Source organism: Streptopelia decaocto (assembly GCF_964273445.1).
Source record: "Streptopelia decaocto genome assembly, chromosome: 15".
Taxonomy (NCBI): domain Eukaryota; kingdom Metazoa; phylum Chordata; class Aves; order Columbiformes; family Columbidae; genus Streptopelia; species Streptopelia decaocto.
The window spans coordinates 4,378,135-4,402,873 of NC_138670.1; the positions used below are offsets into that span (position 1 = coordinate 4,378,135).

General features: G+C 47.2%; 2 protein-coding genes across 3 annotated transcripts; one reads left to right on the top strand and one right to left on the bottom strand.

The window, feature by feature from the left end:
• Positions 1-2,389: 2,389 nt before the first annotated feature.
• TMEM120B (transmembrane protein 120B) lies at positions 2,390-14,235 on the top strand (the record flags this gene model as incomplete). 2 transcript variants are annotated; one of them, XM_082065885.1, is made up of 12 exons in its annotated part: positions 2,390-2,458; positions 3,951-4,069; positions 4,872-4,988; positions 6,164-6,223; positions 6,801-6,896; positions 7,600-7,689; positions 9,352-9,417; positions 10,347-10,408; positions 10,642-10,734; positions 11,077-11,141; positions 11,293-11,365; positions 12,162-14,235. In XM_082065885.1, the coding sequence occupies 12 exons, from the start codon at positions 2,390-2,392 to the stop codon at positions 12,236-12,238; spliced, it is 987 nt and encodes a 328-aa protein (XP_081922011.1). In that variant the 3' UTR covers positions 12,239-14,235. The 2 variants fall into 2 exon arrangements, with proteins under 2 accessions (XP_081922011.1, XP_081922010.1); XM_082065884.1 differs by having other exon boundaries at positions 11,293-11,361.
• A 457-nt stretch (positions 14,236-14,692) lies between these two features.
• Positions 14,693-24,556, bottom strand: RHOF (ras homolog family member F, filopodia associated). The gene is made up of 5 exons (XM_082065887.1): positions 24,283-24,556; positions 24,106-24,193; positions 18,104-18,213; positions 17,383-17,517; positions 14,693-15,290 (listed from the first exon to the last, which is right to left on the bottom strand). The coding sequence occupies exons 1-5, from the start codon at positions 24,451-24,453 to the stop codon at positions 15,126-15,128; spliced, it is 669 nt and encodes a 222-aa protein (XP_081922013.1). The 5' UTR covers positions 24,454-24,556; the 3' UTR covers positions 14,693-15,125.
• Positions 24,557-24,739: the final 183 nt, after the last annotated feature.

The following is a 24,739-nucleotide window of genomic DNA, read 5'->3' on the forward strand; positions in this document are numbered from 1 at the left end:
GCTGAGAATAATTTATTGCACAACCGTGGAGCGCTTTGAAAGACCCTCAGTGTTGTTTTAGAAAACACAGATCACAGCGTGAAGACGGATGCAGATAAATTTGGCCATACTGGAGCCTCACTTCAAGCCCTTAACCGAGGAATAAATCCAGATTACAGGATGAATCAGCAGTGCTAATTTCCAGCTGAAACATGTGCCAAGTATATTATGTATCGTGGCTTATTGTCTCCTGCTGTTAGAAGAGGGACTTACCCACATTGGTATTTTGTGCTTTCCAGTTTGCGCTGTGCTGGGAAGGGTCGGTATTTCCAGGACAGGGGAAAAGCATCTGAGGAAATAGCCCCAATTATCAGGAGAGAAAGGAATGAATGGAATCTGCATTCAGAATAGTCTGGAGGGCGAAGGAAAGGAGCTCACGTGACGTATATAATGTGTCCTAGAACAACATTTAACACCAAAAGAACAGCAACTATTTCGCTGTGACCCCTAACTTGATTTATTAACTCATTTTTTTGATATGATTTCTGGTTGATGAGTTGGGGATTAACTAATGTAAAGGCAACACAAAGATTTTGTATATTTGCTGTATATTTGCCTCAGAAGATCTCTGGCAGTAAAAACCAGCTGTTCAAAAGCTGGAAGCCTAGATTTGCAAGACACTCAAGACAATAGAATGTGTTGTATATTATGTGATTTTTTATTTGATGACTCCTAACTCAGAAATTAGAGTCCCTTTAAAATTGACAGATCTAATGAAAGCCTGCAGTTTCCACTCTTAACAAGTACAACTCTATACACTGTAGTAAGCAAATTATCTCATTCTATTTTTTTAAAAATCACTCTTATCTTACCTTGCTTTGGTTTTATTCACAAAGATGTGATTGAAATAATGAGATTATACAAGCAGCCATAATCTCCCAGGAGGTGGAAAGAGATTATAGGTAATTCTGGAATCTTTTCTAACAGCGCAACACTAAATACTGTTCAAACCAGCTGTATGGCTGGTCCTGCCACCCTCACATTATTTATATTTAATGAAAGTACTTTGTGTTACTGTTTTAAATAAACTGATCTCTTGAATAAATATTAATAATTAGCATTATAAGACTTGAAAGAAATATTTTGGGGCTATAATTACACACAGCCTCAATATGCATGAGAATTCCTTGTTAAGGGTATAGGGAAGAGGTGGGAAAGTTTTGAATAAAGGTGCTGCCAGCACGGGTCTGAGTGGGAAATGCACATTTTAGGAGCCGCTCTGTGATAAACTGAGCTGCTGATAGGGAGCACTCTCACCTTGTGGTGAACCAGAACGTTTCAGCAAACATCCAGCGCAGAATTAAAGCCCTGATCCCAGATGCGGTTCTTCTTCTGTAATGCACAGTCCTGCAGCCTCCCTGTAACACAAGGTCCCGTTACACAGGGTTGTGGATAAATGCAATAACATAAACACCTCTGACATTTATACTGTTAGTTTATTATTCTACTTCGGGATTACCAAGGTCTGCCACAACACCGGTGTTTGATCGCTGGACAACCACGGGCCTCACTGGAGGAGCCGAAGGGACATTGCGATGTCCCTGTGGTTGGTGGCTGTTAAATCAGCAGAAATCCCCAACCATGGCGGGTTCCCAGTAGGTTTATTTGGAAACCGAGCGCAGGGGCAGCAGGTCACTGACTGCACTTCAGGCGTCCACCCACACACGTGTGACAAGAACATAGAAAAAGGGGACAAAGCAAACAGGTATAACAGACCTAGAAAAGGAGGAGGGACAGTGTGCACAACGAGGAGCGTCTATACACCAGATGTTTTTGGTTGGTTGTGCCAAACCCGAGGAAATGGCATCCTACAGATGCTCCCCATAGGAAGCCAGCACTGTACTGTTGTTTTTAATGTGACTCTCACCTCGTCTCCAGCCACAGGCCCGGGGTGACCGCTCCACACAGCCCGGGGGCCACCAAGCCCCGCGCCCCGTTCGCCAGTCCTGCCGCCCAGGGGGTTGTTATTATTATTACAACAATTAAAAGGAGCAGGAACACGCCCGGTCGTTGTATGTTCCTGCCATTCACGGTCAGCTGTGCCCAGGCAGCCCCGGTGCGCGGTCACCTCCGAGGGGACGGTCCCCGCCAGCGCCACACGGGGCGGGAGGGGGGCGTGTTATCTATTTATCTATTACGAGCAGAGCGACGAAGGTCCCGCAGCGATGCGGAGGAACCCCCGGCGTGCCCGCTCTCCGCCGCTCCTCATGGGGGGCGTGGCGTGGCGAGCGGCGCGCGCCCCCGCGCCATGACGTCAGGTGCGCACGTGGCCGCCGGTTGCGGGCTCGCGCCGCCGGTCCGACCCCTTCATCATTCCACCCCCCCCTCCATCATCTCCCGCATCCGCGCCATGAGGCTGCAGCCGGAGCGGTGCCGAGGCGAGTGGCGGGAGCTGGACGAGGAGTTCCGGCAGCTGCAGGTGAGGCGGGGGCTGTGCGGTGCGGTATGACCGGGACTCGCCCGGCGTGGCATCCGGTGCGTTCGCCGGTTTTGCTTTTGCGGGCGCCGGCCCCGCTCCCGCAGAGCCCCCTCCCAGCCTGCGGCAGCGCGCTGGGCGCGCTGCCGCAGGCTGGGAGGGGGCTCTGCGGGAGCGGGGCCGGTGCCGCCGCGGTTCCCACGCTTGCAGGGGTGCGGGAGGCTCATCCCCTCTCGCTGCGCACGGAGCAAAGCGCGGCCGTGCCCGAGTGTGGCTGATGGGACACGGTGCCCCGGTGGGAAAGAGGGACCGGGTGTTTTCCCGCACCCGTAGCACAAGGTGCAGGTGACGCCTGTGCCCGGAGTTTAATTCCTAAGGTGGGATGAGAAAGACTCCAGTGCTGTTTATCTCCGTTGAGGGACAGAAAGACCTTGAAGCAGGAGCTGAGAGCTGCTTCTGGAAATGGTTTTACCTCCAGAAACCTTCCCTATATGTCATCAATCGCCTGCACGCATGCTTTAAATCTCCTAGCCGGTTTTAAAACACGACCGGCTGTTCTCGCTCTGCGTGGCTGTTAGCCTCTTTTAGGCTGTTAAACAGAATGTGCACTGCAAAAAAAGGCGTGATTTCCAAATTTAGCTTGTTGTCTTAATTAAAAGTCAGTTCAGGTTGTGGGCTTGTTAACAGAAGGAAAGGTGGTGGGTGGGCTTGGGGGGGATCACCAGCTGGCATGGTTTTGTTGATCACTTGTTTGCAGTGAATCCTGCAGGGTGAGATGCTGAAGTCTGACCTAAACCACAGCAAAATGTCAATGACTTATCCCTGCCTCAGTTTCTGTAAAAGGAAAGTAGAAATGCTTCTAGGTGCTGGTGGCACAAGGTATCGTTGCCCAGTGGGGCAACTGTAGAGGTGAAAAGTTGGGATAACGTCCATTATCAGGGCTCACAAGCAGAGTTTCTTGTAGTTGAGTTGTAGGTTCTGGGTCAGGGGCTGTGTCCTCCTCCTGCAGAGGAGAACCTTGGACTCTGGTTGTAGCTCTTGCCCCTGATGTGCTGGGTGGCTCGTGCCACTTGGGGCTGCACTTGTATTTGAGGAGCTCTGATCTGCGGGGCTTCAAAGGGGCTGATGCCCAGCAGCACTGGGCATCCCTTGGGGCCGTGGGGACCAGCCGTGAGATGGGGCCGTGGGGACCAACTGTGAGATGGGGCCAGGGGACATCCAGGTTTGTAGAGCAATTCTAAGCAGTCGCATCTGTGGGGTTTTATAGTTTGGGTTGCCAGGGCAGGGCCTCACCTCTGGAACAGCAGCTCCGTTAATGTGTTTAAGCCGTGTTGGATCGGGGCTGGTTCGATGTCGCCCTTTCCTTGGTTGTTTGCAGGGGTCCCTGTTGACTCCCAAAACCAGGGTTTTGCTTGCTCACTTCTGAGGTGAGGACCAAATGCAATATGTGACCTAGAAGAGCTCTTCATGCCCATCGTCTTCTCTTCTCCTGCAGGAAACGCACAAAGTTTACAGGCAGAAACTGGAGGAGGTGACCAGCTTGCAGACGGCCTGCAGCACGTCCATACAGCGGCAGAAGAAGACGCTCAGGGAGCTGAAGCACAACCTGCAACGGTAATGGGAGACCTGGGGGATGGAGGAGGTGGGGTGGGTTGTTTCTCCTTCCCAAACAGCTGAAATACTTGGATTTTTAGCGTTTTAATACACAGTCTGTGCCACAGTGGTAATTTTGCTCCGTATTACTCGAGTCACCTCAGTTTGTCACAGCCCAATAAAATGTTTGTAACCCCATGAGAGATGGAGTCCTGTCGATAAAGAAGGTCCCAGGGAGAGCCTGTGTGGCTCTGCATCCTTGCAGCAGGTCCCGTATGCTGCAGAACCAAACAGCCTTTGGTCCATATGTTCTGCTTGCTGAGCAGAGCTTTGCCCCATAAGCTGCACTGGAAGAGCAGCATCAGTCCTTGAACCTGAAGGTGTAACTTGCTGCTGGTTGGGTTTACAGGAGGGAACTGATCCCCGGGAGCCACAGGTTAAATTCCGTGTATGCAGGTCTGAAAACACCACCTCCACCACCACGGGTTGCTAACGCCGCTGTGCTCCGCTCTGTTTTACATTAATGGGTAAAACCACAGTTTGGTAAATCATCATCTGTGTGTGGTGTTACGTCCTGAAATACTTCATGCCTGAAAAAAGCAGCTGATTTATAAATTAGCTGGTTGAAATAACCTACAATGGCATAAACCAGGCAGTGAAATAAAATCATGGTAAGCCAAATGATACAGCAGGAATACAGGAGCAGTGCAGAGTGTCACCGACTTGTGCTTTTTAACAGCATGCGCTTTATGATAATATTATTTTCCTTTAAATAAAAAGGTAAAAACATGAACAGGAATATCTCGGTCTGTTGTTGTTGCAGGTGCAAGCCCAGAGCGAGTCCTGAGGAGTTTGCTCTCATTCAAGAGATCAGCACCCAGATCAAGGAGAGGCAAAATGCCTTTTTTGACATGGAAGCCTACTTGCCAAAGAAGAACGGGTACGTGCTCCGCCGGGCGGGCACGCGCGCTGCGGGAAAGCTGGTTTTCTTAAGGTGTTCAAGCAGTGATGTTCTCGAAGGATAGTGTTGAATGTAGAACAAATACATGTAAAACTGGATTCGTTATAAACCTCTTGCTGAGCTGCTGTGTCAGTTGTACAAAGAATTCATTAGCATCTCCCTTATGAGGAAAGGCTGAGGGAGCTGGGGCTCTGGAGCTGGAGAAGAGGAGACTGAGGGGTGACCTCATTAATATTTACAGATATATAAAGGGTGAGTGTCAGGAGGATGGAGCCAGGCTCTTCTCGGTGACAACCAATGGTAGGACAAGGGGCAATGGGTGCAAACTGGAACACAAGAGGTTCCACTTAAATTTGAGAAGAAACTTCTTCTCAGTGAGGGTGGCAGAGCCTGGCCCAGGCTGCCCAGGGGGTTGTGGAGTCTCCTTCTGTGCAGACATTCCAACCCGCCTGGACACCTTCCTGTGTAACCTCATCTGGGTGTTCCTGCTCCGTGGGGGATTGCACTGGATGAGCTTTCCAGGGCCCTTCAACCCCTGACACTCTGTGATTCTGTGAAGTGTATTAAATGTCCTGCTTGTAGGCAGTGCAGATTTTCTCGTTAAAATAAAAGTAACCCTGCATTGGTGAGAGATTGTGCAATTTGCTGTTTCACACTGATGTTGTCCTGTGCAAGTTTTTTAAAGACTAAATCAGCACAGGAATTTTCTTTGTTTTTTTTAAATAGCGCTTCCAAGCAACTTAAATTCTGTACTTCACTCCGAGCGGGGCTGGTGGGACAGGGTACTTTCAGTTGTCAAGGGCTGTGTGATGCTGCAGCCCCTCGGAAGTTTCTATCAGAAGCTTTTCTTCCAGTTTCTCCCTGTTATTTTTGGTTTTGCACGGTGCACGCTACACATCTTGCCCTTAGACCGTAGCACAGAAAAGGAACCAGGAAAATAAACCTTTTCTCTCACTTGTTGGAAATACTGACCAGTTTTTTAAGTCTAGTTGTTTAAATGCTTTTCTGTAGTCTATCTCTCCAGTTTGCCCTAATTAAGAACCTACAGCAAACATGGTTTTGGTAGATGGTCTCTCCAGCTCTGATTTGTGTCATCCTGTGGTATTCCAATAAAACAGACTTTTTGGGTCTGCCCCTGTTTTTGTGTCTTCCAGCTTGTACTTGAACCTGGTGCTGGGAAATGTGAATGTAACTCTCCTGAGTAACCAAGCAAAGTAAGTGAGCGCTTCCATGCGTGCGATTTTGGGGTTCTGTGGGGCCAGCTGTGGATATGGGATGAAGTCCAGGGGTGGGAATGGTTTTCTCTTGGATCTGATGAAGATGGAATGTTGAGGGTGGGCGTCAGACTGGGACACAGGGCCAAGCGAACGCTTCGTGAGCTCCGATAGATTCTATCCATCGTTTGCTTTTAAGCCCAGCCTGTTGCCTTAATTGTAAGGTGTTTGGGTTTTTTTCCAATGAAAAATGGCGTTGTGATTTCTAGGCATACAGGGCTCCAGAAAATGTAGATTTTTTTTAAGTTTATCGTGCCAGCCAGAAACCAGCTCTTGTGGATTTAAACCACTGAGCTGCCTTGCAGTGTAATGGCCCCGCAGACGGACCCTCTAGGTGAAACTCTGCCTTTCACCTCTGTCTGCTGCTTCTCTAAATGCTTCAAGTAAAACCTCTCTCTGGCCTTGGCAAGTAGATTTATATCCCGTTTGAAAAAAACTGAAGCAATGTTCCAATTAAACACCATTTAGCATCTGTGTGAGGCGTGAGGCTTCCCACTGAGTGGCTGTTTCCTTCCAGGTTTGCCTACAAGGATGAATATGAGAAGTTCAAGCTTTATCTGACAATAATCTTGTTACTCGGGGCCATCGCCTGCAGGTTTTTTCTCCACTACAGGTAAGGCTGTGTTTTCACTCCTGCCATGAGATGATGTTTAGGCTTTGAGCAGTGGTGCTGCCCCAGCGGGAAGCACAACTGTCGCTTCTGCACCGGTTCTTCACACCAGCAGCACCTGTATTTTTGGTATTTCCTTTTCCTTGTTTAACTTTTTTTGAAGGGCACTTCCCCTGAGGTCTGTGCGGGTCTGAGTGAATGCAGGATCATATGAAGGACGATGCTGCTGTACACAGAGGCTGTCCCGAATCCCCTTGGCTTCAGGGCTTTGCAAATGACAGAACAAAAACACCCCCAGGTTTCACCCCCAGAGTGTTGTGCTCTTCTGCTCTTTAAGTTGATTGGATTTGTATAGGTCTCAAGGAATCTCCTCATTGAAGTAGCCTGGACATGCCTCTCTAAATTGTATCATCCGCTGCTTCCATGGTGCTTTCTCTCCTTCAGAGGGGTTTAATGTCCTGTCTGGGTACCTGCTGATCAGCGCACGATCTGCAGTTCTGTGTTTCCAGAGGAAGGGGCTCGGCGGTGCCGCTCCGTGTGCGGTTCTGCCCGTGGGTTAGAGATGCTTAGGCCTGGCTTTGTGTCCCTGGCCTCACTTGGGCAGGGTTTTGTTCACCCAAGGGGAGGGAGGAAAAACATTCTCTGAATGTGTCTTTATAATTAACAGGATTTCTTTTTCTGTGTTTTATTTTATTCTGTTTGCCAGGGTGACAGATGAAGTGTTTAACTTCCTGTTAGTGTGGTATTACTGCACACTGACGATACGGGAAAGCATTCTCATTAGCAATGGCTCCAGGTACCGTGTCACCGCAAAAACTCCTTAAAGCATGAAATATCCTTAAAAGCAAAACAAGAAACAGAAGTGAACTCCGCTTGGCACTGAAACCCAGCAAATCCAAGATCCCGATGCCTCTGCACGATCTGTTGTCTCTGTCCCCCTCCCTGGTCACTTCCAAGGGCAGATGTGGCCACCTGAGGTTTGAGGAGGGAGGAGAAGATGCAGTTCCTAAAACTCCATAAGTTCTTGGTCCAAAGCATTGGATGTTTTTGGTAGCCATGGGTTAGTTGTAGATGTGATCTGGGGTGTAAAAGTGTGTTTTTGGTGAAAAGACCAAGCTGAGGTACCAGCTCTACACCCTGTGGTTAGCATGGTCATCCCACAGGCCGCTGCTGTGTGTCCTGAAGCATTTGACTCAATTATAATCATGTTGAGGGAAAGCTGGCAGTGGGGAGATAATTGTAGAGAGCTGGGAACACAAGTGAGCCCTGGGAGAAATGAACTGGAAGGTGATTCTCACTGCAGTCCCTCAGTTCTTTATGCACCCTTAGCGGGGTGAGTTGTTCCTGGACTATCTCCCTTGGGTCTGGGTCAAGAAGTTGCTGGAGTTTGCATTTGTGTAACTGAACCTGGAGTCTGGTGTTGGATTTTAGCAATAACCTGATGGCTGCGTGTCCCCAGTTTTCATCACCCAGACAGGCTGGCGCAGGGAAACTGCAGCAATCGCCGCGTCTCTTCCCACGTGCGTTGGTTGGTGGCTGCTGCTGCAATGTTTGCAGCTCCCTGTTGCGTTAATTAATTGGGCTCTAACTTGTCTTGTTTGCCACCTTTTGAGGAGCCAGCATCCTGTTAGCCCAGAGATAAAGTTTTACATCTAATGATGTAAAAACGGGCTGATTTCTGGGAGCTGCTGGAGGACACGGTTCCCAGCGCTGGTGCGGGCAGCAGGGACGAAGCCATCGCTTCTGCAAGCACGGCTGTCCCCAGGGCTGCGGGTGGGGGGTCCCGTTTTGGGGTGCTTTCCAGGGAGGGGGCATTGCTGTGGGGCCAGAGATGAAGACCTAAAAACAAAACATGAGGATGTAAAGTTGGTCACAGTGACTCGGGTGCTGTCTTGTCTTAGAGGTCACACAACTTCGGTTGGAAATGCCCTGAATTAACCTATTGTGTTGGCGTAGTTTCCAAAGCAGTGCTATCCATGGCCACTTCACTTCTTAATTCTGCCTCGCTACAGCCTGTGCTCGCTTTGCTGTGGTTTTTCTGAGCTTTCTGCAGCATTCGTATCTGAAAGAATCAGCCACCTCATAGGAAGGACTTAGAAATGTCACTTATTTGCATGGCACTGGAAAGTAAAACGGTGTGTGGGCTGAACCTTGTGCGTCGTTAGTCACCGCGGCACCTCGTGCTGTGGGAACTGCTGCTTCTTGCTGTGCTGGGAGCTCGTGGCAACACGTGAGATGTGTCCTGGTCCTGGGACCCCCTTGTCAGCTGTGGGTTCCTGCCCCAGCTAAGCTGTATTGCCGGGACGGTGCTCCACACACCCCTTTTGCTTGAGCTGGGCTATTTTGTTCCCCATCCTTCCCCTTCTCCCAAGTCAGGATCATTTTTTGTCTGTAAAGCCTGAACTTGTGACGCTAAACCCCATGTTTCTCGTCTAACTGCTGCGTTTTTTCTGTTCAGGATCAAAGGCTGGTGGGTGTCTCATCACTACGTCTCCACATTCCTGTCTGGAGTGATGTTAACGTGGTGAGTTTGATCTCGCCCGCTCAAGGTGCTTCCAGCCTGTTTCATGCTGTTCGCATCATCTATTTAAACCCAGTGTGACCATGAAGCTGTGGGCACACAGGCACATGGTGGAGTGTCAGAGATAAAGTTTGTCTGATGTTGCACATGTTTTCAATGATAAATACAACACTGCAAGTTTATATTTACATTGCTGATTAAAAAAAACAGAAGGAAAAAAGCAAAACCCTAAGCTGTAGTTGTGCCGATAGCAGCAAAATCTCTGCAAGTGTCCTGATTTCTGTCTCTGTTTAACCGAGCAAACAAGCGGCACTTTGCTTTAGAGGGAGGACACCACAAAATGAATCTGTTTGGTGCCTTTACTGGACCCATATTCCAGAGTATAAAGCCAAAAAGGCAAGTTACCTTCCAATGGGTGGTGGCATTGGTCAAAGAACACGATGATGCGCCCCACATGTGGCCCCTGCGTAACCCATCTCAACTTTGGCATGAACTGATTAGTTAATAATTAATTTATAAACAAAACAAAACAAAAAACCAACAAATGTTTCTACTCCTGAATATGTAAGGGGATGACACAGTGGCTGGAGCAGAAGGTCCCCTGACTGTCCTTACCCTTAGGATAAGGAGCCCAACCACCCCCTTCTCCACACTCGGGCTCCCGATCAGCTTTGATCGCTGCCTGGGGAAAACTGCAAAAAGCAAATGAATTAGAGGGGCAGCATTTATACAGACTTGAGAGGGCAAACCTGATCAATCTGCGTTGTGCCGTGCGGTGTAGGATCCTCCCTGGGCCCCCCTGGGTGCAGCGGGCTGGGTACCAGCTGCTCGCTTCGCTTGCTAATGGGATCCGGCTTGGCGGGGAAGGGGACGGGCACTGTGTCATATGCTTTTCATCAAACAAATGGACCTCCTTTGTGTTTTGCTTTCAGGCCAGATGGACTCATGTACCAAATGTTTCGCAGTCAGTTTTTAGCATTTTCAATATTTCAGAGTGAGTATCTCCTATGTTGTTACTTCACGGGATGAAATAGTTTTGTATCATACAAGCTTAGAAGAAAACACTTCTGCTGGCTAAATACAGGAGTATTAAACTCTAAAAATGTGAAGATAGTGTACCAATATAATAATGCAATGCTGTTGGATTAAACATTATTAAAATAGTTTGTTACGTTTATCGTGCTTCTGAATAGCCAATGCAATGATGTTTTCTTTCTCTTTCTCCAGGTTGTGTTCAATTCCTACAGTATTATTATCAAAGGGGCTGCCTCTATAGACTCCGTGCTTTGGGGGAGAGAAACCACTTGGACCTTACAGTGGGTGAGGTTTTCTCTGTGAGGTCCTTGCCCGGGTTGTGGCTGCAGTGATGGGGCGAGGGCTGCAGAGCTGCCACCTGCTGCCCTGTCCCGAGGCAGCGACACAGGCTCTGATCCCCCTCCCCAGTCCTCTGATCTCCCTCAGCTCTTGGCAGGGTTAAGATGAAGGTTTCATCCTCATCTTTGTCCCCCTCCCATCACCAGACCTTCAAAAGTCTGTATTTTAAATGGGTTGGTTATTGCGGAGCAGGATGGGAACAGCCCTTGGGGTGGTCTGGGTGGGATGGGCTGCAGCTCCGGCCCTGGCGCTTCTGTGCTCACTTGCTGCCTCTTTGAACATTTCCAGAAGGATTCCAGTCCTGGATGTGGCGAGGGCTGACGTTTCTCCTCCCCTTCTTGTTCTTCGGGCACGTAAGTCGAGTGATCCCATTCCGCCCTCTGTGGCTGTTGTAGCGCCATAAGAAGGTGCTTTGGATCAAAGGCACCCGTGGCAAATGTTTCTAAGTTTACAAGCAATGAAATAGCTTTTTATTTTTATTTTGTTAATTATTATTATTTTTAGTTCTGGCAGCTGTATAATGCAATCACACTTTTCGGATTGTCGAGGCATAAGGAGTGCAAAGAATGGCAGGTGGGTGTTGGTTCTGTTCACAAAACACATGGGGTGGGGGGAGAGGGGGTGATTGGTTACATTCTTAAAGGTATTTTTGAGCATCTGACCCCATCTAAATATCTCAGGATGTACAAGAGAACTCAAAATAAGTGAGGAAACTTGCACCCATGAGTCACCAGACATGGGTTACACATACAAAAATATGATGCAAAAAAACAGTGGCAGTGGATCACTTAAAAATATACTATCCCCTTTATTGCCCCACTTTTAGGGATCCTTCCACTTTTTTTGGTAGTTGCTGTCACCCATCAAATATGTCTGTCAGTCTTCCAGGTGTACAACTGCTCCTGTAAATCCAGATTGGACCATATCACGTGTGGTGGTGCAGATAACCTGCTGTTGGTCAGATCTTGCTGTAGCTGCTGCACTCACTTTGTTCACTGGCTTAATGGAACACAGTGATGGGTCATTTCCCCACAGCTGGGCCACTGCTGGTTGATGAAAGTGTTTGTAGCACAATGTTAATCCATTGGATTGGACTTAATGGTTTGATTTTACTGCCTTGTAGAGTCCAGCAATGTTGAGTGTAATCCATGTTGTAATATTGAAAAGTAGTAAATGCTACTTAAATGATCACGATAAGAATATCCTTGATATTAGCCCACACAGCTGGATGTGTGTTTGGCTCCGATCTCTCCTCACGTGTTAACAGATCCCTGGATTTGCCACCCAAGCCCCATCAGCTTTCACGTAACCGCGGCCCAAGCAACACCCCCCACCTCTCACCTTTCCTTTTTATCCTCCTCCGCCCCTCTCAGGTCTTCGTGTTGGCGTTCACGTTTTTGCTGCTCTTCCTCGGGAACTTCCTCACGACTCTCAAAGTGGTGCACACTAAACTCCAGAAGAACAAAGACAAAACGAAGAAGCTGTGAAGCCCCCTCCCCAGCGCGGGCTTTGGGACCGATCGCGCTCCAGACCCCAGCTGAGCCGGGGACGGGCTCGCAGGGACTCATCTGTCCCTGTTTTGGCGAAGGATACGGACTCTGCCAGCACAGACTCAGTATTACGCAAGCATGGCTCTGCAGTCCTGCTCTTTACGTCTATTTAATACACAGTGTGTTTGCTTTCTTTTTTCCTGTATATAGAGCAGCATGCGCCTGCCCAGCGAAGCGCCAGCGTTGGGAGAATGTGTGATCTACTGTAATTCCAATTCTGGAATGATATTTAACACTTTCCAGTTTTATTATTTAAATTCTGGGTACTGGACTTGCGAAGGTTCACGGAGACTCCAGGTTGGTCAGCAATACGGACTGAATGCTGTTTTTTAAAGGCATTTGCTTAGACATATTTTCAGTGGCAATACTAACCTGTGTGTACTGTGAAAAAAATGCCCATCTTTGTACCATACTGCTGCTATATACACTTTAAAAAAGCTATTTAAAGAAGAGAAATCTTCTTTTGGAAACAAAATCAAGCAAGCAAAACCAGCTGTGAAAAGGCAGGGAACTCTGCTATCCTTCTAGGGAGACCAGGTCATCTGTCCAGGCCTGGAGAAGACACAAAATAAACCATTCAATACACATCTGCTTCAGTCCCTTGCTGATACCAAACACACTGCCCTTCAGGTTGGTTGAGATGCCGTTTTTCCTTGAAATGGACTTGATCAGTGGCAATAAGTGCAGTTGTGCTTTTCTGTTTTGAGTGTTTCTGTTCTGGAAAGGGGAGGACAGACTGAGCAGAAATAGTAAATACTTCCTTTAGATGCTGCGCTTGCATTGATAAATAAGAGAATCTTGAACACTCATTCAGGAGGATGGCAGAGGACACATCCCAGCTCCCATCCTGCTTAATGCCTTGTGCTGCTTGAACTTCAGCTTATTCAAATAAGCTTGTTTTGGGTGCTGGAACATTGTACCTCAGGCACCACTGAGAGCTGCGTTAGGCGGCGTCTTTCCCATTGGCCAAGGTTTCCTGTGAGCTTGCACAAGCCCAAATTGGGCACACGCTTTGGCAGAACATGCGCTGAAGTGATGCCCTTCTCCCAGTAAACGTGTGTATGAAGAATTATATATGCACTCCAGACTTGAAATGGTTTCATCAGTTCTGTTGCTGCGAGGCCGGCAAAATTATCTTTAGTGTCGCTGTCCTGTGGGCATGAACAATAAATTGCAATTTGCATATTTTGAGCAACTTTCACACTAGCTGGGCTGGATCTTGCTGTGGTTTGACTTTTGCACAGCCTGTGAGGTTGGGTTTTCATCCTTTGAGCTCTCTGCTTACGAAATGCACGTTGTTTTATTTTGAGAGGGATGCTGGAGCCTGGATCGGAGCAGAGGACACTGTTCACCGGGGTGGGGAGCTCTGTGCTGGTGAGTAACTCAAGTTGTGTAGCGTGAGAAACTCGGATTAGAAAAGAAAGATTCCTGCTGTGGAGCTGAGGGTAAACACGGTAACTTCTCTGCATTGATGTTTCGGTTTCATGATCCGCGTGTTTTACTGACAGGTGTCTTCTTGTAGAGAAAAGGCTGCACAATTCTTCCATTTTTTTCTATAGTCAAAGATGTGCACAAACTTGTAAAATAATGATGGCTCACTCCAAAACAAGAGTCTTTCACCAGCTGGTCGTGTGTGTCTAATACGACTCTGGGCATGCACCACCTAAACTTTTTGGCAAAAGGTTGTGTCTTGGTACCATTACGCAAGTCCTGTGTATTCCCCCTTAGGATGGGCTGTAGGTTGCATCCTAGAGAAAGCTTCAGCAACACCTGCGCTGCAGAAACCTCCTTCCCCATCAGGGTTTGGTTTATGGTGGCTACAAATTAGTGATTGCTCCTGAAACTGGAGGTCTCGCTGCATGAGAATGTGCCGAAGAGCCAGGAGATCAAGGCACGTGTATGAAGTCGTGCAGTGGGAGAATCCCCCATCCTTAACTGGCAGCTTCATCACAAAAGGGAAAAGTTTGAATTATAGCAGTAGAGATTATTTCATCAGTAATGAACGTGAGTTAAGTATTTCCCTTGGCATGCACCAATATTTGCATCTGTATTAAATAAGCTATATAAGTTTATTATAAAACTGACTTTATGTTACACATAGTAGCTGCTTGCAGTGCTTCTCACTTTGAGTGCTGTAAACTGAGTATTTTTCATCTTTCATTTCTGAATTGGAGCAACCGATGTATTTCCATCGACAAATCCCACTTTCTGAGACAGCAGCAGGCCTGGCAAGGAGAGCCCTAAAGGAGCAGCTCTGCAAAGCCCGGCCCAGCCGTGCAGGAGCTGCAGTGGACGCTCTGTCTGCACACTCTGGGAGCAGCTCGAGGTGAACTCCTACCACTGCCACCAAGTACATTAATTAAGGTAGAACTTTATTTCTCTCTCTTCAAAGGTGCCTGATAAGCTGCACTAACATCACTTCTAGAAGATGTAGCTTTTCTGCTTGAAAAAGACAGTAAACGGTAGCTATAACATGGCACAATTATTTTGCAGAGGAAAAAACCCACAGCACTAATTAAGTCAGACAGTATTAGTCGCTGTTACCATTTAAATAGTGAGTCCATGAGCTGACTGGTGGTCGTTTGCAGTTAGGAGCAAAAGGCAGATGGACAAAGGCACGCAGCATCTGTTCACCCCTATACAGAGCTTTGAAAACAGTGAGAGCAGTGCAACAAAAGTCCAAAAACCTGAAAATAAAACTTATTCTAGGAATACAAACATGTTATGAAGGAATGGTCTTTAATACTGGTTTGGAATCTGAATCGCTTTGCTCTTGTGGAGTCCAGTTCATAACACTGCGCACACTTTCCGTTTCTTTTGGCGCTTGGCTTTTTTCATGGCGTTCAGTGCAATGGTTGTTGCTTCTTTAAAAACATTTTCGATGTTTTCACGACATTTTGCTGAGCACTCCAGGTAAACTTGTGCATTAATCTGCTGACAAGCTGCTTCACCCTGGAAAGAAAAAAAAGGTAAGAAAAGCTGTAAAACCCAAGAGATGAGAGAAGAAAGGTGAGATGGGAAAGAAGGGAATTACATTGTACATCTTTGTATCATGAGGTCAGGAACAAAGAAGCTGCCTCTGAGTATAGTGCTAAAATGGCATTGGTAATAAACTGAGGCACTGTTAAATAAGCTGGGTTTTTTTTCCTTTATGCCTGGCCTAGCAGTGCAGTGCAGTAGAGACTCCAAGATGCAGACTGCTGATGAGTAAGAATAGTCTCAGTATTAAATTTACTTAAAAGAAATGCTAAGGTGGATACTCAAGAGAGGATAAGATGTGTAGATTTGGGCTCTATTTTTTTTCATGCCTGACCTTGACTATTATGTGATGTCACCTTTAGTATTGAATGCCACATGCAAAAGCAGAATCTGGACGAATGTCTTGCTCGTGCACATGCAGCAACCCCAACTTTTGCTTTGGAGCATCTTAAACTTTGTGTACACAAAGAGGTGTCTGCGTTTCTCAGCCTCACCCAAACGCATGCAATGGAACAGACTAGACTCTAAAACACTTGCATGCAATCCTGGCTGTGCAAAACCACCACAGACAGAACACAGTGTTTTCTTACTTTGCTTGTGATCCTTTTATTGGCATTGCAGAGTCAGCCCCCAGTTCTGAACACTTGTGAGCCCTGGAGTGTGAATGCCAGGGGTGCAATCCACAGCTCACAAACCCTGCATTTATTCATTATAAACCCTGCGAGTGGGGTCACTTGAGCACTCAGGCTTCTCTACAGGGGGATTTTTCTTCAGCACATTTAAGTGAAGTTTGTCTCCTTCCAGTAGTTTGCAAGCTGCAGTGCTGGCAGGTATTGTTCAGCTCCTCTGTGCCTGGCATCGGAAGCATCACGTCGCGTGACTCAAGATGCCACCAGCTGTAAAAGACTGAGGTAGCGTATATGTAAGGGGAGAAGAACCAAATGGGAGGGTGCACACAGGAGACAAAGTTTGTACATCTTCTGGGCCCTGGAATTTAACTGCATGAGGCCTCAGCAGACTGCCCAGAAATAGTTGCTTTCCCTGAACCTCTTGCGTGAGTTATTAATGCAAATGAGGGACAATCTGCAGCCGTTCACAAAGCAACAGGATGGACATCGCAAGCTAAAAGTCCCAGCAGGGTTTAGTGGTGATGCAGCTTCAGTTTCCTTTGTGCTCTTTAGAAACGGGTGATTCATTCAAGGTCTTAGTGCATTTAACCTTGTTCCTCAGACTTGTGTCTCAAACAGCTCAAAAGCTGCTGTTCTTGCTCCGAGATGAGAAGGATGGCTTTGTAATTAATAAAAAAACCAACAAAGTGCGAGACCAGAGCAGAAAGGTCTTGTGTGACATGGGACAAGCCGTTCCACCTCTGCTCCTCCTGGATCAAGGACAGCTCTACCTGTCTTGTAACACTGGATTTAAATCTCACTGCTTGTAATACTTAAATTGAAAACATTTGATAACGTGCACATTTTTTTTTAAGACAGAGACTTTAAAGAGAAGTCTCGTATGTTAAAGAAGCCTTGCAGATGTTTTTGCTATTGCCCTTGAAAGGATGCATTTTTAAATAGGGTTTGCAAACACATTTTTTCCAGAACAGTCAGGATTTTTCATCCTGTAATGTGTATCCTAGCATCTCCAGGCTTTCTCACAGTCCTGATCAAAGTACCGGTGATGGGAGAAACATATCCTAATAAAAATTATGAAGGGAGTTCGACAAACTTGACGAGGCTTACAAATTTGTAACCAGGAAAGGAAACAAGAGTGAGATGTAATGAGCCCAGAAGGTGTAGCTACTAGTTTCCTTTCAGACATCCCAAGATACACAAAACGCTCTTCAAATTTCTCTTTACTTTGGTACTAGAAATGGGTGGGGATTTGGCCACTTCCAAAAAGGACTTACAGAAACCCCTTTTCATTTTGACTGTCAATAATTTCTTTATCTGGACACTGTGATCACCTGATTTTGGAGTATGTGATTGCACTTGTGAGCAATGATGCCATTGAAATAAGCGCGCTTTATCTCTTGCAAAAAGAACACTGCTTGAAATGCACTTGTAGTTACCTGGTTGTAAGTAATGGGTTCCTGCCTGGAAGCCCTGAGCTTGCGCAGCAGCTCTTTGTCTTTGCGAAGGTCTGTCTTGCAGCCGATCAGCACGACGGGGACACCGTGGCAGAAGTGATTCACTTCAGGATACCACTGATGGGAGAAAAACAAAAGTGTTAAAGTTTTACTTTTTTTTTTGTCTGAAATCAAAACAAAAAAGCCAAGGAATAGAACAAGCATTTATGTGCACAATTTATATTACAGAAACATTCATGAGTCCTACTCAAAGTCAGGAGCTTTATAAAAACACAGGTGGCATCGGTCACTATGCCAAAATGCTTAATTAACCTCAATTTAAATTCCAAAAACCTCCTCTGAAGTGTCTAAGGGCAGAATTTGGACCAAGTCTTGCTTTGTTTTGCTGGTGCTATGTACAGGAACTTCTGCTCTGGAGCGTTACAGAGATCCCAGTGCTTGCTGACATCTCTCCTCTCTATTTAAATATGCACGTGATGGAACCAGACTTGTGTGCAACGTTGTCTGTGTGACATATCACTGCTGGTTTGTGATCTTTTTCATGTGCTGCAGAGTCATCCCCAGCTCTGGAACCGTGGGGAGGTGAGGTCCGAGGTCCAGGGTACAGACACTACAAGCATCGTCTTGTTTAATCTGACATCTCATCATACGTCAGGTGTATGTAATTCATTTAAAAGGTTGAAGCAATTATGAAAGCTCCTACCTTAGCTGCTACGTTATGAAAGCTGGTGGGGTTCATGACATCGTAACAAATTAACACGACGTTTGTGTTCTGGTAGGAAAGTGGTCGTAGCCGATCGTAGTCCTCCTGCCCTGAAACACAGAGAATCTTCTGGATAAAAGAAATCTCTGTCCTTAACAAGCACTATGATGGGAATACATGAAGATATATAGATATATACTCGAGATCAAGAACAATGGTACTATAGTTGCACAGACTGAAAGACTTCCATGCTTGTAAAATTCCTTCCCTTGAATGCAGGAGATTCCTCTTCCCTGACAAAACTGATGCTTTAGAATACAAAATATGTCCTCAGCTAGTTTTAATCAAAAGCCTGCTTTGTCCAACTGCTGAGTACTTCAAACAGTTCTAATCACCCATTGCCAAGTCACTGCTCGCAAACAAAATCAGCAAGAGGAATTTGACAGTTATCAATTAAAACATTTGCAATCTGGCAGTGGCTCCATTCTCCCCCATACATTTGCACACGCGATGCTGTGGGGAGGAAAACACCATGTTTGCTAGACGTGAATGCTGAAGTTAAAATCATAGTGGCAAACCTGCTCTTCCCAGCCCTGTGAGCTGCGAGGAAGCAGCGATTAGCACACAGTGCCTTTAGCGCCGCTGCTACACTGTACCAGCACACACGTGATTTTACAAGACGTGCTGTGATATGAGCCAGGCTTAACTAGTCTTTGAGACAGGACTCCACAGTAGATCTTGGGGATGCTGCTGAATTTTGGAAAAGCAAGAGATTTGTCATACTTCTGATTAGGGATATTCTAGCATGTGATCTGACAAGAGGAAGCTAATTTGCTTCAGACCTGCACCCTTCCCCTTGCTGTACATGTAACTTAGCAATTATAACCCTGCTGGGGGCTGAAGGTGTCTGGCTTTGAGAAGCTAAGTTCAAGAAAGCAGTAATTACCAGATACAGTTGGCAGCTCAGGAAAAAAACCCTATCTTTTTAATTTGAATTTTTTTCAGACACTTAATAAGGAGGAAACCGTGATTTGCGCAGCCTGTAGAAGATCGATTTGTCACCTCAATGCCACCCCTGTAATCAGGTACATCTCTGTGATGCACCACATTTCCAAAACGAGAACTGGGAATGCTGTTCCTTCCCATGATCCACAACATACACACAGCCCATCAGTTTGCCCAAGATGTTTGTCAAATGGGAGGCTGAGGTTTGGAGCACTCTGTATTTGAGCTCCCACGGGAGCAGCAGGTTCTGTGCACAAGGTGCAGAACAAAGAAGGATTGATCCCTCGAGGTTTAATCCAGAAATAATAGACAATTGACAAAACCACGCATGTTTTATAAACATTCAGAGCAAAGACTGTACTGCTTAGCCCTTCTTATTGTCCCAAATCCATCTACTTGTTTGCAACCCATTTACCATTTTGTTGCTGAGATAATCCTCTAAATGTATTAAACACATCAGGTGCCAAACATTTTTTTTTCCTCCTAACTTCCTCTAGTGTAGAAGAGTTTTAAAATGAAGGAGCAGGGCTGAACCTAAGCAGTAACTGAACATGTATGCAAAGCCCCCGGTGTGCTTCCTCGAGCACCAGTGGCTGTTTTCTTTCCCCAGTTAACAAAAAGCATTCTGTGGAAGAACCGGTCAAATACATGTGTGTGAGCACATCTGTGACTCCACTCTGCCTTCCTCAATTCACTGTAGCATCAGAGACTCTGTTTTTTTTAAGAAAACACTCTGTGCAGCTGAATTCAGCTGAAACGGGCTACCTCTTTGCAAAGATGGCACTCCTGCACGCCTCTGTGACGCACTGCGCAACCCACGTCACTGCAGTTGGGTCCTATGGTGGGGTGAGACCTCAGGTGATGGGTGAACGGAGAAGGCGTGAAACCACAGAGCTCGGTGGTTTCCGAGCCACATGCTCTTCCTTCACCAATTTACCACCGAAGAAGTGCCAGCCTGTGCATCACTCAGTCCATAAAGGAGCCCAGCACCCGCTGGCATTGAGAGGAGAAGGGTAAATGATCAAACTAAGACTTGCCAGCCTCGGAGTCTATCAATACGTGCTGTCCTAGCGTGCAGCAGCGCCGTCCATCGCCACCAACTGCCAGCGGGTACGGAAGGATGTAATATCCTGCCACCGGTCCCGACCAGCCGACCGCTTCCTACGCATGTCTGCGTGTCGTCTGTAATGCTCTGCGCTCGTGGTTTGGGGTTGACATGGAAGCAGGCGATGCTGATCCCTCACAGCACAAAGAAACGCACCCAGTTCTCCTTGGTTTGTTACTCTGAAGGCTCAGTGATAACACCATGGTTATTAGCTTGCTAGTTATGTTTTTTCACTACTCAGCTTAAAAAAAAATTGGGAAACAGAACATTCTTGGCAGAAAAAAATGGTAAGAGATGACACTTGGGGGAGTGCACACTTAAAATAAAAAGTTGGGGTTTTTTTGTCTTCCTCAGGCACGCCTTCCCTTTCAAAGTTATGAAAAATTACTCTTGCACATACTGGCTTTTAGAATTTCTCTTCAGGCCCCAGACTGGTGTGCATCTGTCATTACGGACCTGAAACACCCCGCTGGAGGCCTGGCGCGAGCTTCCTGCGGGTCAGAGCGAGCAGCCGCAGTGACGAGGCGTCGCTTCCTCCCCAGCCCAGCAAAGCGCTTTTCTTTGCTCTGAGAAAGCCCTGAACCCAGCGGGATCAGAAATTGAACCTTGTGTGTGAACTGCAGCTAAAGCATCAAGATTTCTCCCTCGGTGTGTAAAAAATTAATTTACCTCTCAATGCCTTTGCCTCTAAAGAGCACAGCAAGAAATGGAAATTTTTGACTGAATAAGCAGCTGCAAAGCCTGTTAGCAGACGAGACAAGTGCTATTACAAAGGCTTTACGCATTGCGTATGTATCCCACCAACTTCCTGCAGCAGCAAGAGGTGTCTCTGATGAGGAAGACAGAGTTGTGTGGTACAAAAGTCTCACAAAAATGGTTATTCTAGTGTATTTTAGACTAACTCATTAACCTGTAGCTTGAAATATTTGATTCTTAGGCTGTGTCCCTCTCCTTCAGTAAGCAGGACAAGCTCAAAGTCTCAAGCTGCACAGGACTGGACAATACAAAGAATCCTTCTGACTTTAAACAGCCCATGGAGCTGAACCTGTCCTTTACCTTCCCATGATGCTGACGTACGTGCAGCTCTATTTATTGCTGTTCTTTGCAAGATCCTAAAAATATCGAAATCCTGTCTGCAATGGGTGCATCATGAAGATCCAGTGATACTTTTTAGAACAGCTTTGCCTTCTCCTCCCCTGCATGGCACTTACCTGAAGCCCTTCACCTCAGGACTGGTTTTACACCCTTTTGATCCCATTTAAATGATTTTATGATAACCTGAATTATCTGGAAACCTTTTAGACTAAGAAGCAAAACACAAGCATAAAGCTGTCTTACAATTTGAGAGAAGAGCAAGACCAACTCGAGCAGCTGAGTAAGCCAGAAGATGATTCATAAAATATGGCCAACAAGTTGCACTGTTAAACCACTGTACTTCCACTAATAAGTTGTATGTTTAGACTCCTCTTTAAGCTGCAATTGCTGCTCTACACCCACCCCAGAGCATCATCACCCAGCTGAGGGAGCAATTTAACGAGCTGCTGCTGCATGATCCGACAGAAGCAAGTCAACATAGTGAAACACCAGTTCAAAAACTGCATCTCCCGGGCTGCACCCACAGGGCAGAGGGACAGGAGCTCTTGTCTCCTGAACTGGACACTCCCCTTCCTCTTATCTTACAGAACTTAGAGGACAGGATACAACTCTTGCTCCTAGTCTGACGCTTAAGGAACTCAGCATCAGTTTTGTATTATTAAAACCAGGATGGGATTAATATGTGTGCTCAAGTGAGCTCTTCCTCCAGCATAACTTCCAGCTTCAGAAGGAAGATGAAAAGCTGCTTGAATAAGAGTTGGACACAGATCTGTAACATAAAACTATGTAAGCAGCTTTGAAAACCAAAACTCAAGTCTTTCTCCCCACCCAAGCAAATGCCTTAAGCAAGGTGGCAATGTCCCCCCTTTCTTTGCACCTGATAATCGTGGTGTGTCTCATGCAAAGCAGAAGATACTCAACAGGAAGGGAGGAGACAAGTGTCAGTAGCCTACAGCAGCTTGTAGCCTGGTGGCTATGATGGTGTTTTGGGAGGTGAAACATGTCAGGTTTCACGTTTTCCAGATGGGAGATGGAGAGCAATTGCTCTTTCAGGGCAAAGAGCTCTGCCAACGAGGCAAGAGGGTACCCCCTCTTCCCAAAGTGTCTTATGAGACACAAAATACAGCCCACTTTGTTCTTCAAAGGGACAGGGCTAGTTCCATGTCTGAAAAAGGCAACAGGGTAAGATAAGCCTCCAGCCCAGAGTTCAGTGAGGTTTTTCCAGGCAGCTGGTGGCCGTAGGTCTTGCACAGAACTCCCGGCGTGACGCAAGGAGCTGGGCACTTATGTCAGGGTTGCAAGAGTTTAATGCTGCAATACTGAACTTGCTGTACTTATTTCTGTTTCTGGATCCAGCCCACGTTCCTTAAACCCTGGAAGAGACTCCAAAGGCAAACGCTGGAAGCTGCAGCTTTATTTTAAATGAGCCAGTAACTGTATGACCGGTGAAAATTCCACACTGATAGTGAACAAACATAAAAACTTGACAAGTTCACTGTGGCAAGTTCTTTGTGCCAACACACTGTATTAAGGAAATCCCTCTTTCACACTCAATTTCAGCTGTTCTCTTTTCCTTTAAGCCTTAAACACAAAAGCCCTGCCATTCAGTAGAAGCTACACTATCCAAATCACTGGATTCAAGAACAGTAACATTGACACAAGAAGATATATTGGCAAATAGGGTGCTCGGGATCTTACTATACTGCGGTAAAGATTAGCAATAAAATTTACTTTTAGATTAAAAACCTTTAAAACTAACTATTCAGGCATCATGCGCAGTATGCAAGAAGTGTGTTCTACTTCTATTAAAAATTGATATGGGCTGCATTTGGTTCTTATTTGTCTTGGTGTAAATTTGGAACATCTCCACAGGCTTGAACTGAAACAGATGATTTACAAAGAGCTGAAATGGAGCATGTGTCAACTTTAGGGTTCATTTAGGAACGCAGCTGGATAAGAGAGTCCAGCAGCTTTGAATGAAGTTGAACACAAACCACTTCAGAAGGTCCTGAAATGAACCCAAACAAACTATCAGCATTTTCAAATAAATTTTACTGTTACAGCCTTTTAATTTTGAACATAAACCAGCCTTTTGCTCCTTCACTATTTGATCACACATGGCAGGAGATTAAAATATTTTCCTGGTTGATTGTATTATGCTTTGCATCTGGGAACTGGGTTTTAATACCTTCAGATATGTTTGCTATTTGATGTGATTTTTCTTGATGAACTAGGTTGTTAAGATGATGAACAGACCATGGCTAGAACGGCCATGAGACAAGTGACTTTTTTTTCTGCAAGGCACATTTGTGCATCCAACAGGTGATGGTTGTTTTGTTTGTACTTTAATCTCTGGCAGCCCTAACTGTGATATTCCACTAAAAGTCTGCTAGTAGAAAAGCAGCTTGAAAATACATCCAGCTTCACACTCATCGAGTATCAGTCCGGTTTGACACAGCAAAAGCTGCTGGAGCAGAAATACGGGCACGTCCACAGGAGCAGCATTTCACACCGGTAAAAGCAGTTTCTGCTTATTTCTCTGAAATTACGGAAACCCAGGGCCGGGATGGGCTCAGACCCCGGCCGGTCACACAGGAGCCGCCTCTCCCACTTCTGCGACCGGGAAAACGGAAAGTGTGTGGAAAAGAAAAGAGAAAAGAGAAAAGAGAAAAGAGAAAAGAGAAGAGAAGAGAAGAGAAGAGAAGAGAAGAGAAGAGAAGAGAAGAGAAGAGAAGAGAAGAGAAGAGAAGAGAAGAGAAGAGAAGAGAAAAAAGAAACCCATAAACCCCCGCCTTACCTGCGGTATCGTACAAATTGAGGGTGACCTCCTTCTTGCCCACCGCCACGCTGGTCGTGTACTTCTCGAAGACGGACGGCGCGTACTCCTGCGAAGGGAGAAGCGGCTCGAACGGGGCCGGGCAGCCCCGGCGGCTCCGCCGGCCGCCCCGCAGCCCCTGCGCCCCCCGGGCCTCACCTCGGGGAAGGCGCCCTGCGCGTACACCATCAGCAGCGACGTCTTCCCGCAGCCGCCGTCCCCCACGATCACCACCTTCACCTCCTTCTTGTCCTTGGCCGACGGGGCGGCCGCGCTGCCGCGGGATCCCCCCGCCGCGCCCTGGGGCAGGGCCCCGTTGGCCGCCTCCATGGAGCGGGGCCGGGCCGGGCGCAGCGCCGCCGGGACGCGGCTCCCCCCCCCAACCGCCGCGGCGCTCCGGGCGCCCCGGGGCGGGCAGGAACCGCCCGCGCCCCGCCGGGGATTGGCCGCGCCTCAGGTGCCGCGGGGCCCCGCCCGGGGCCGCGCCGCCGCCTCACCCCGCGTAACCCCCGGGGGGCCGCTCCCCGAAGCCCTGAGCCCCCTCACCGGTCTGGGGTGCCCGCGGTATCGGCTGCGCCGGCTCACCCGCGGGGCCCCAGCGCTGAGGCGGACACGG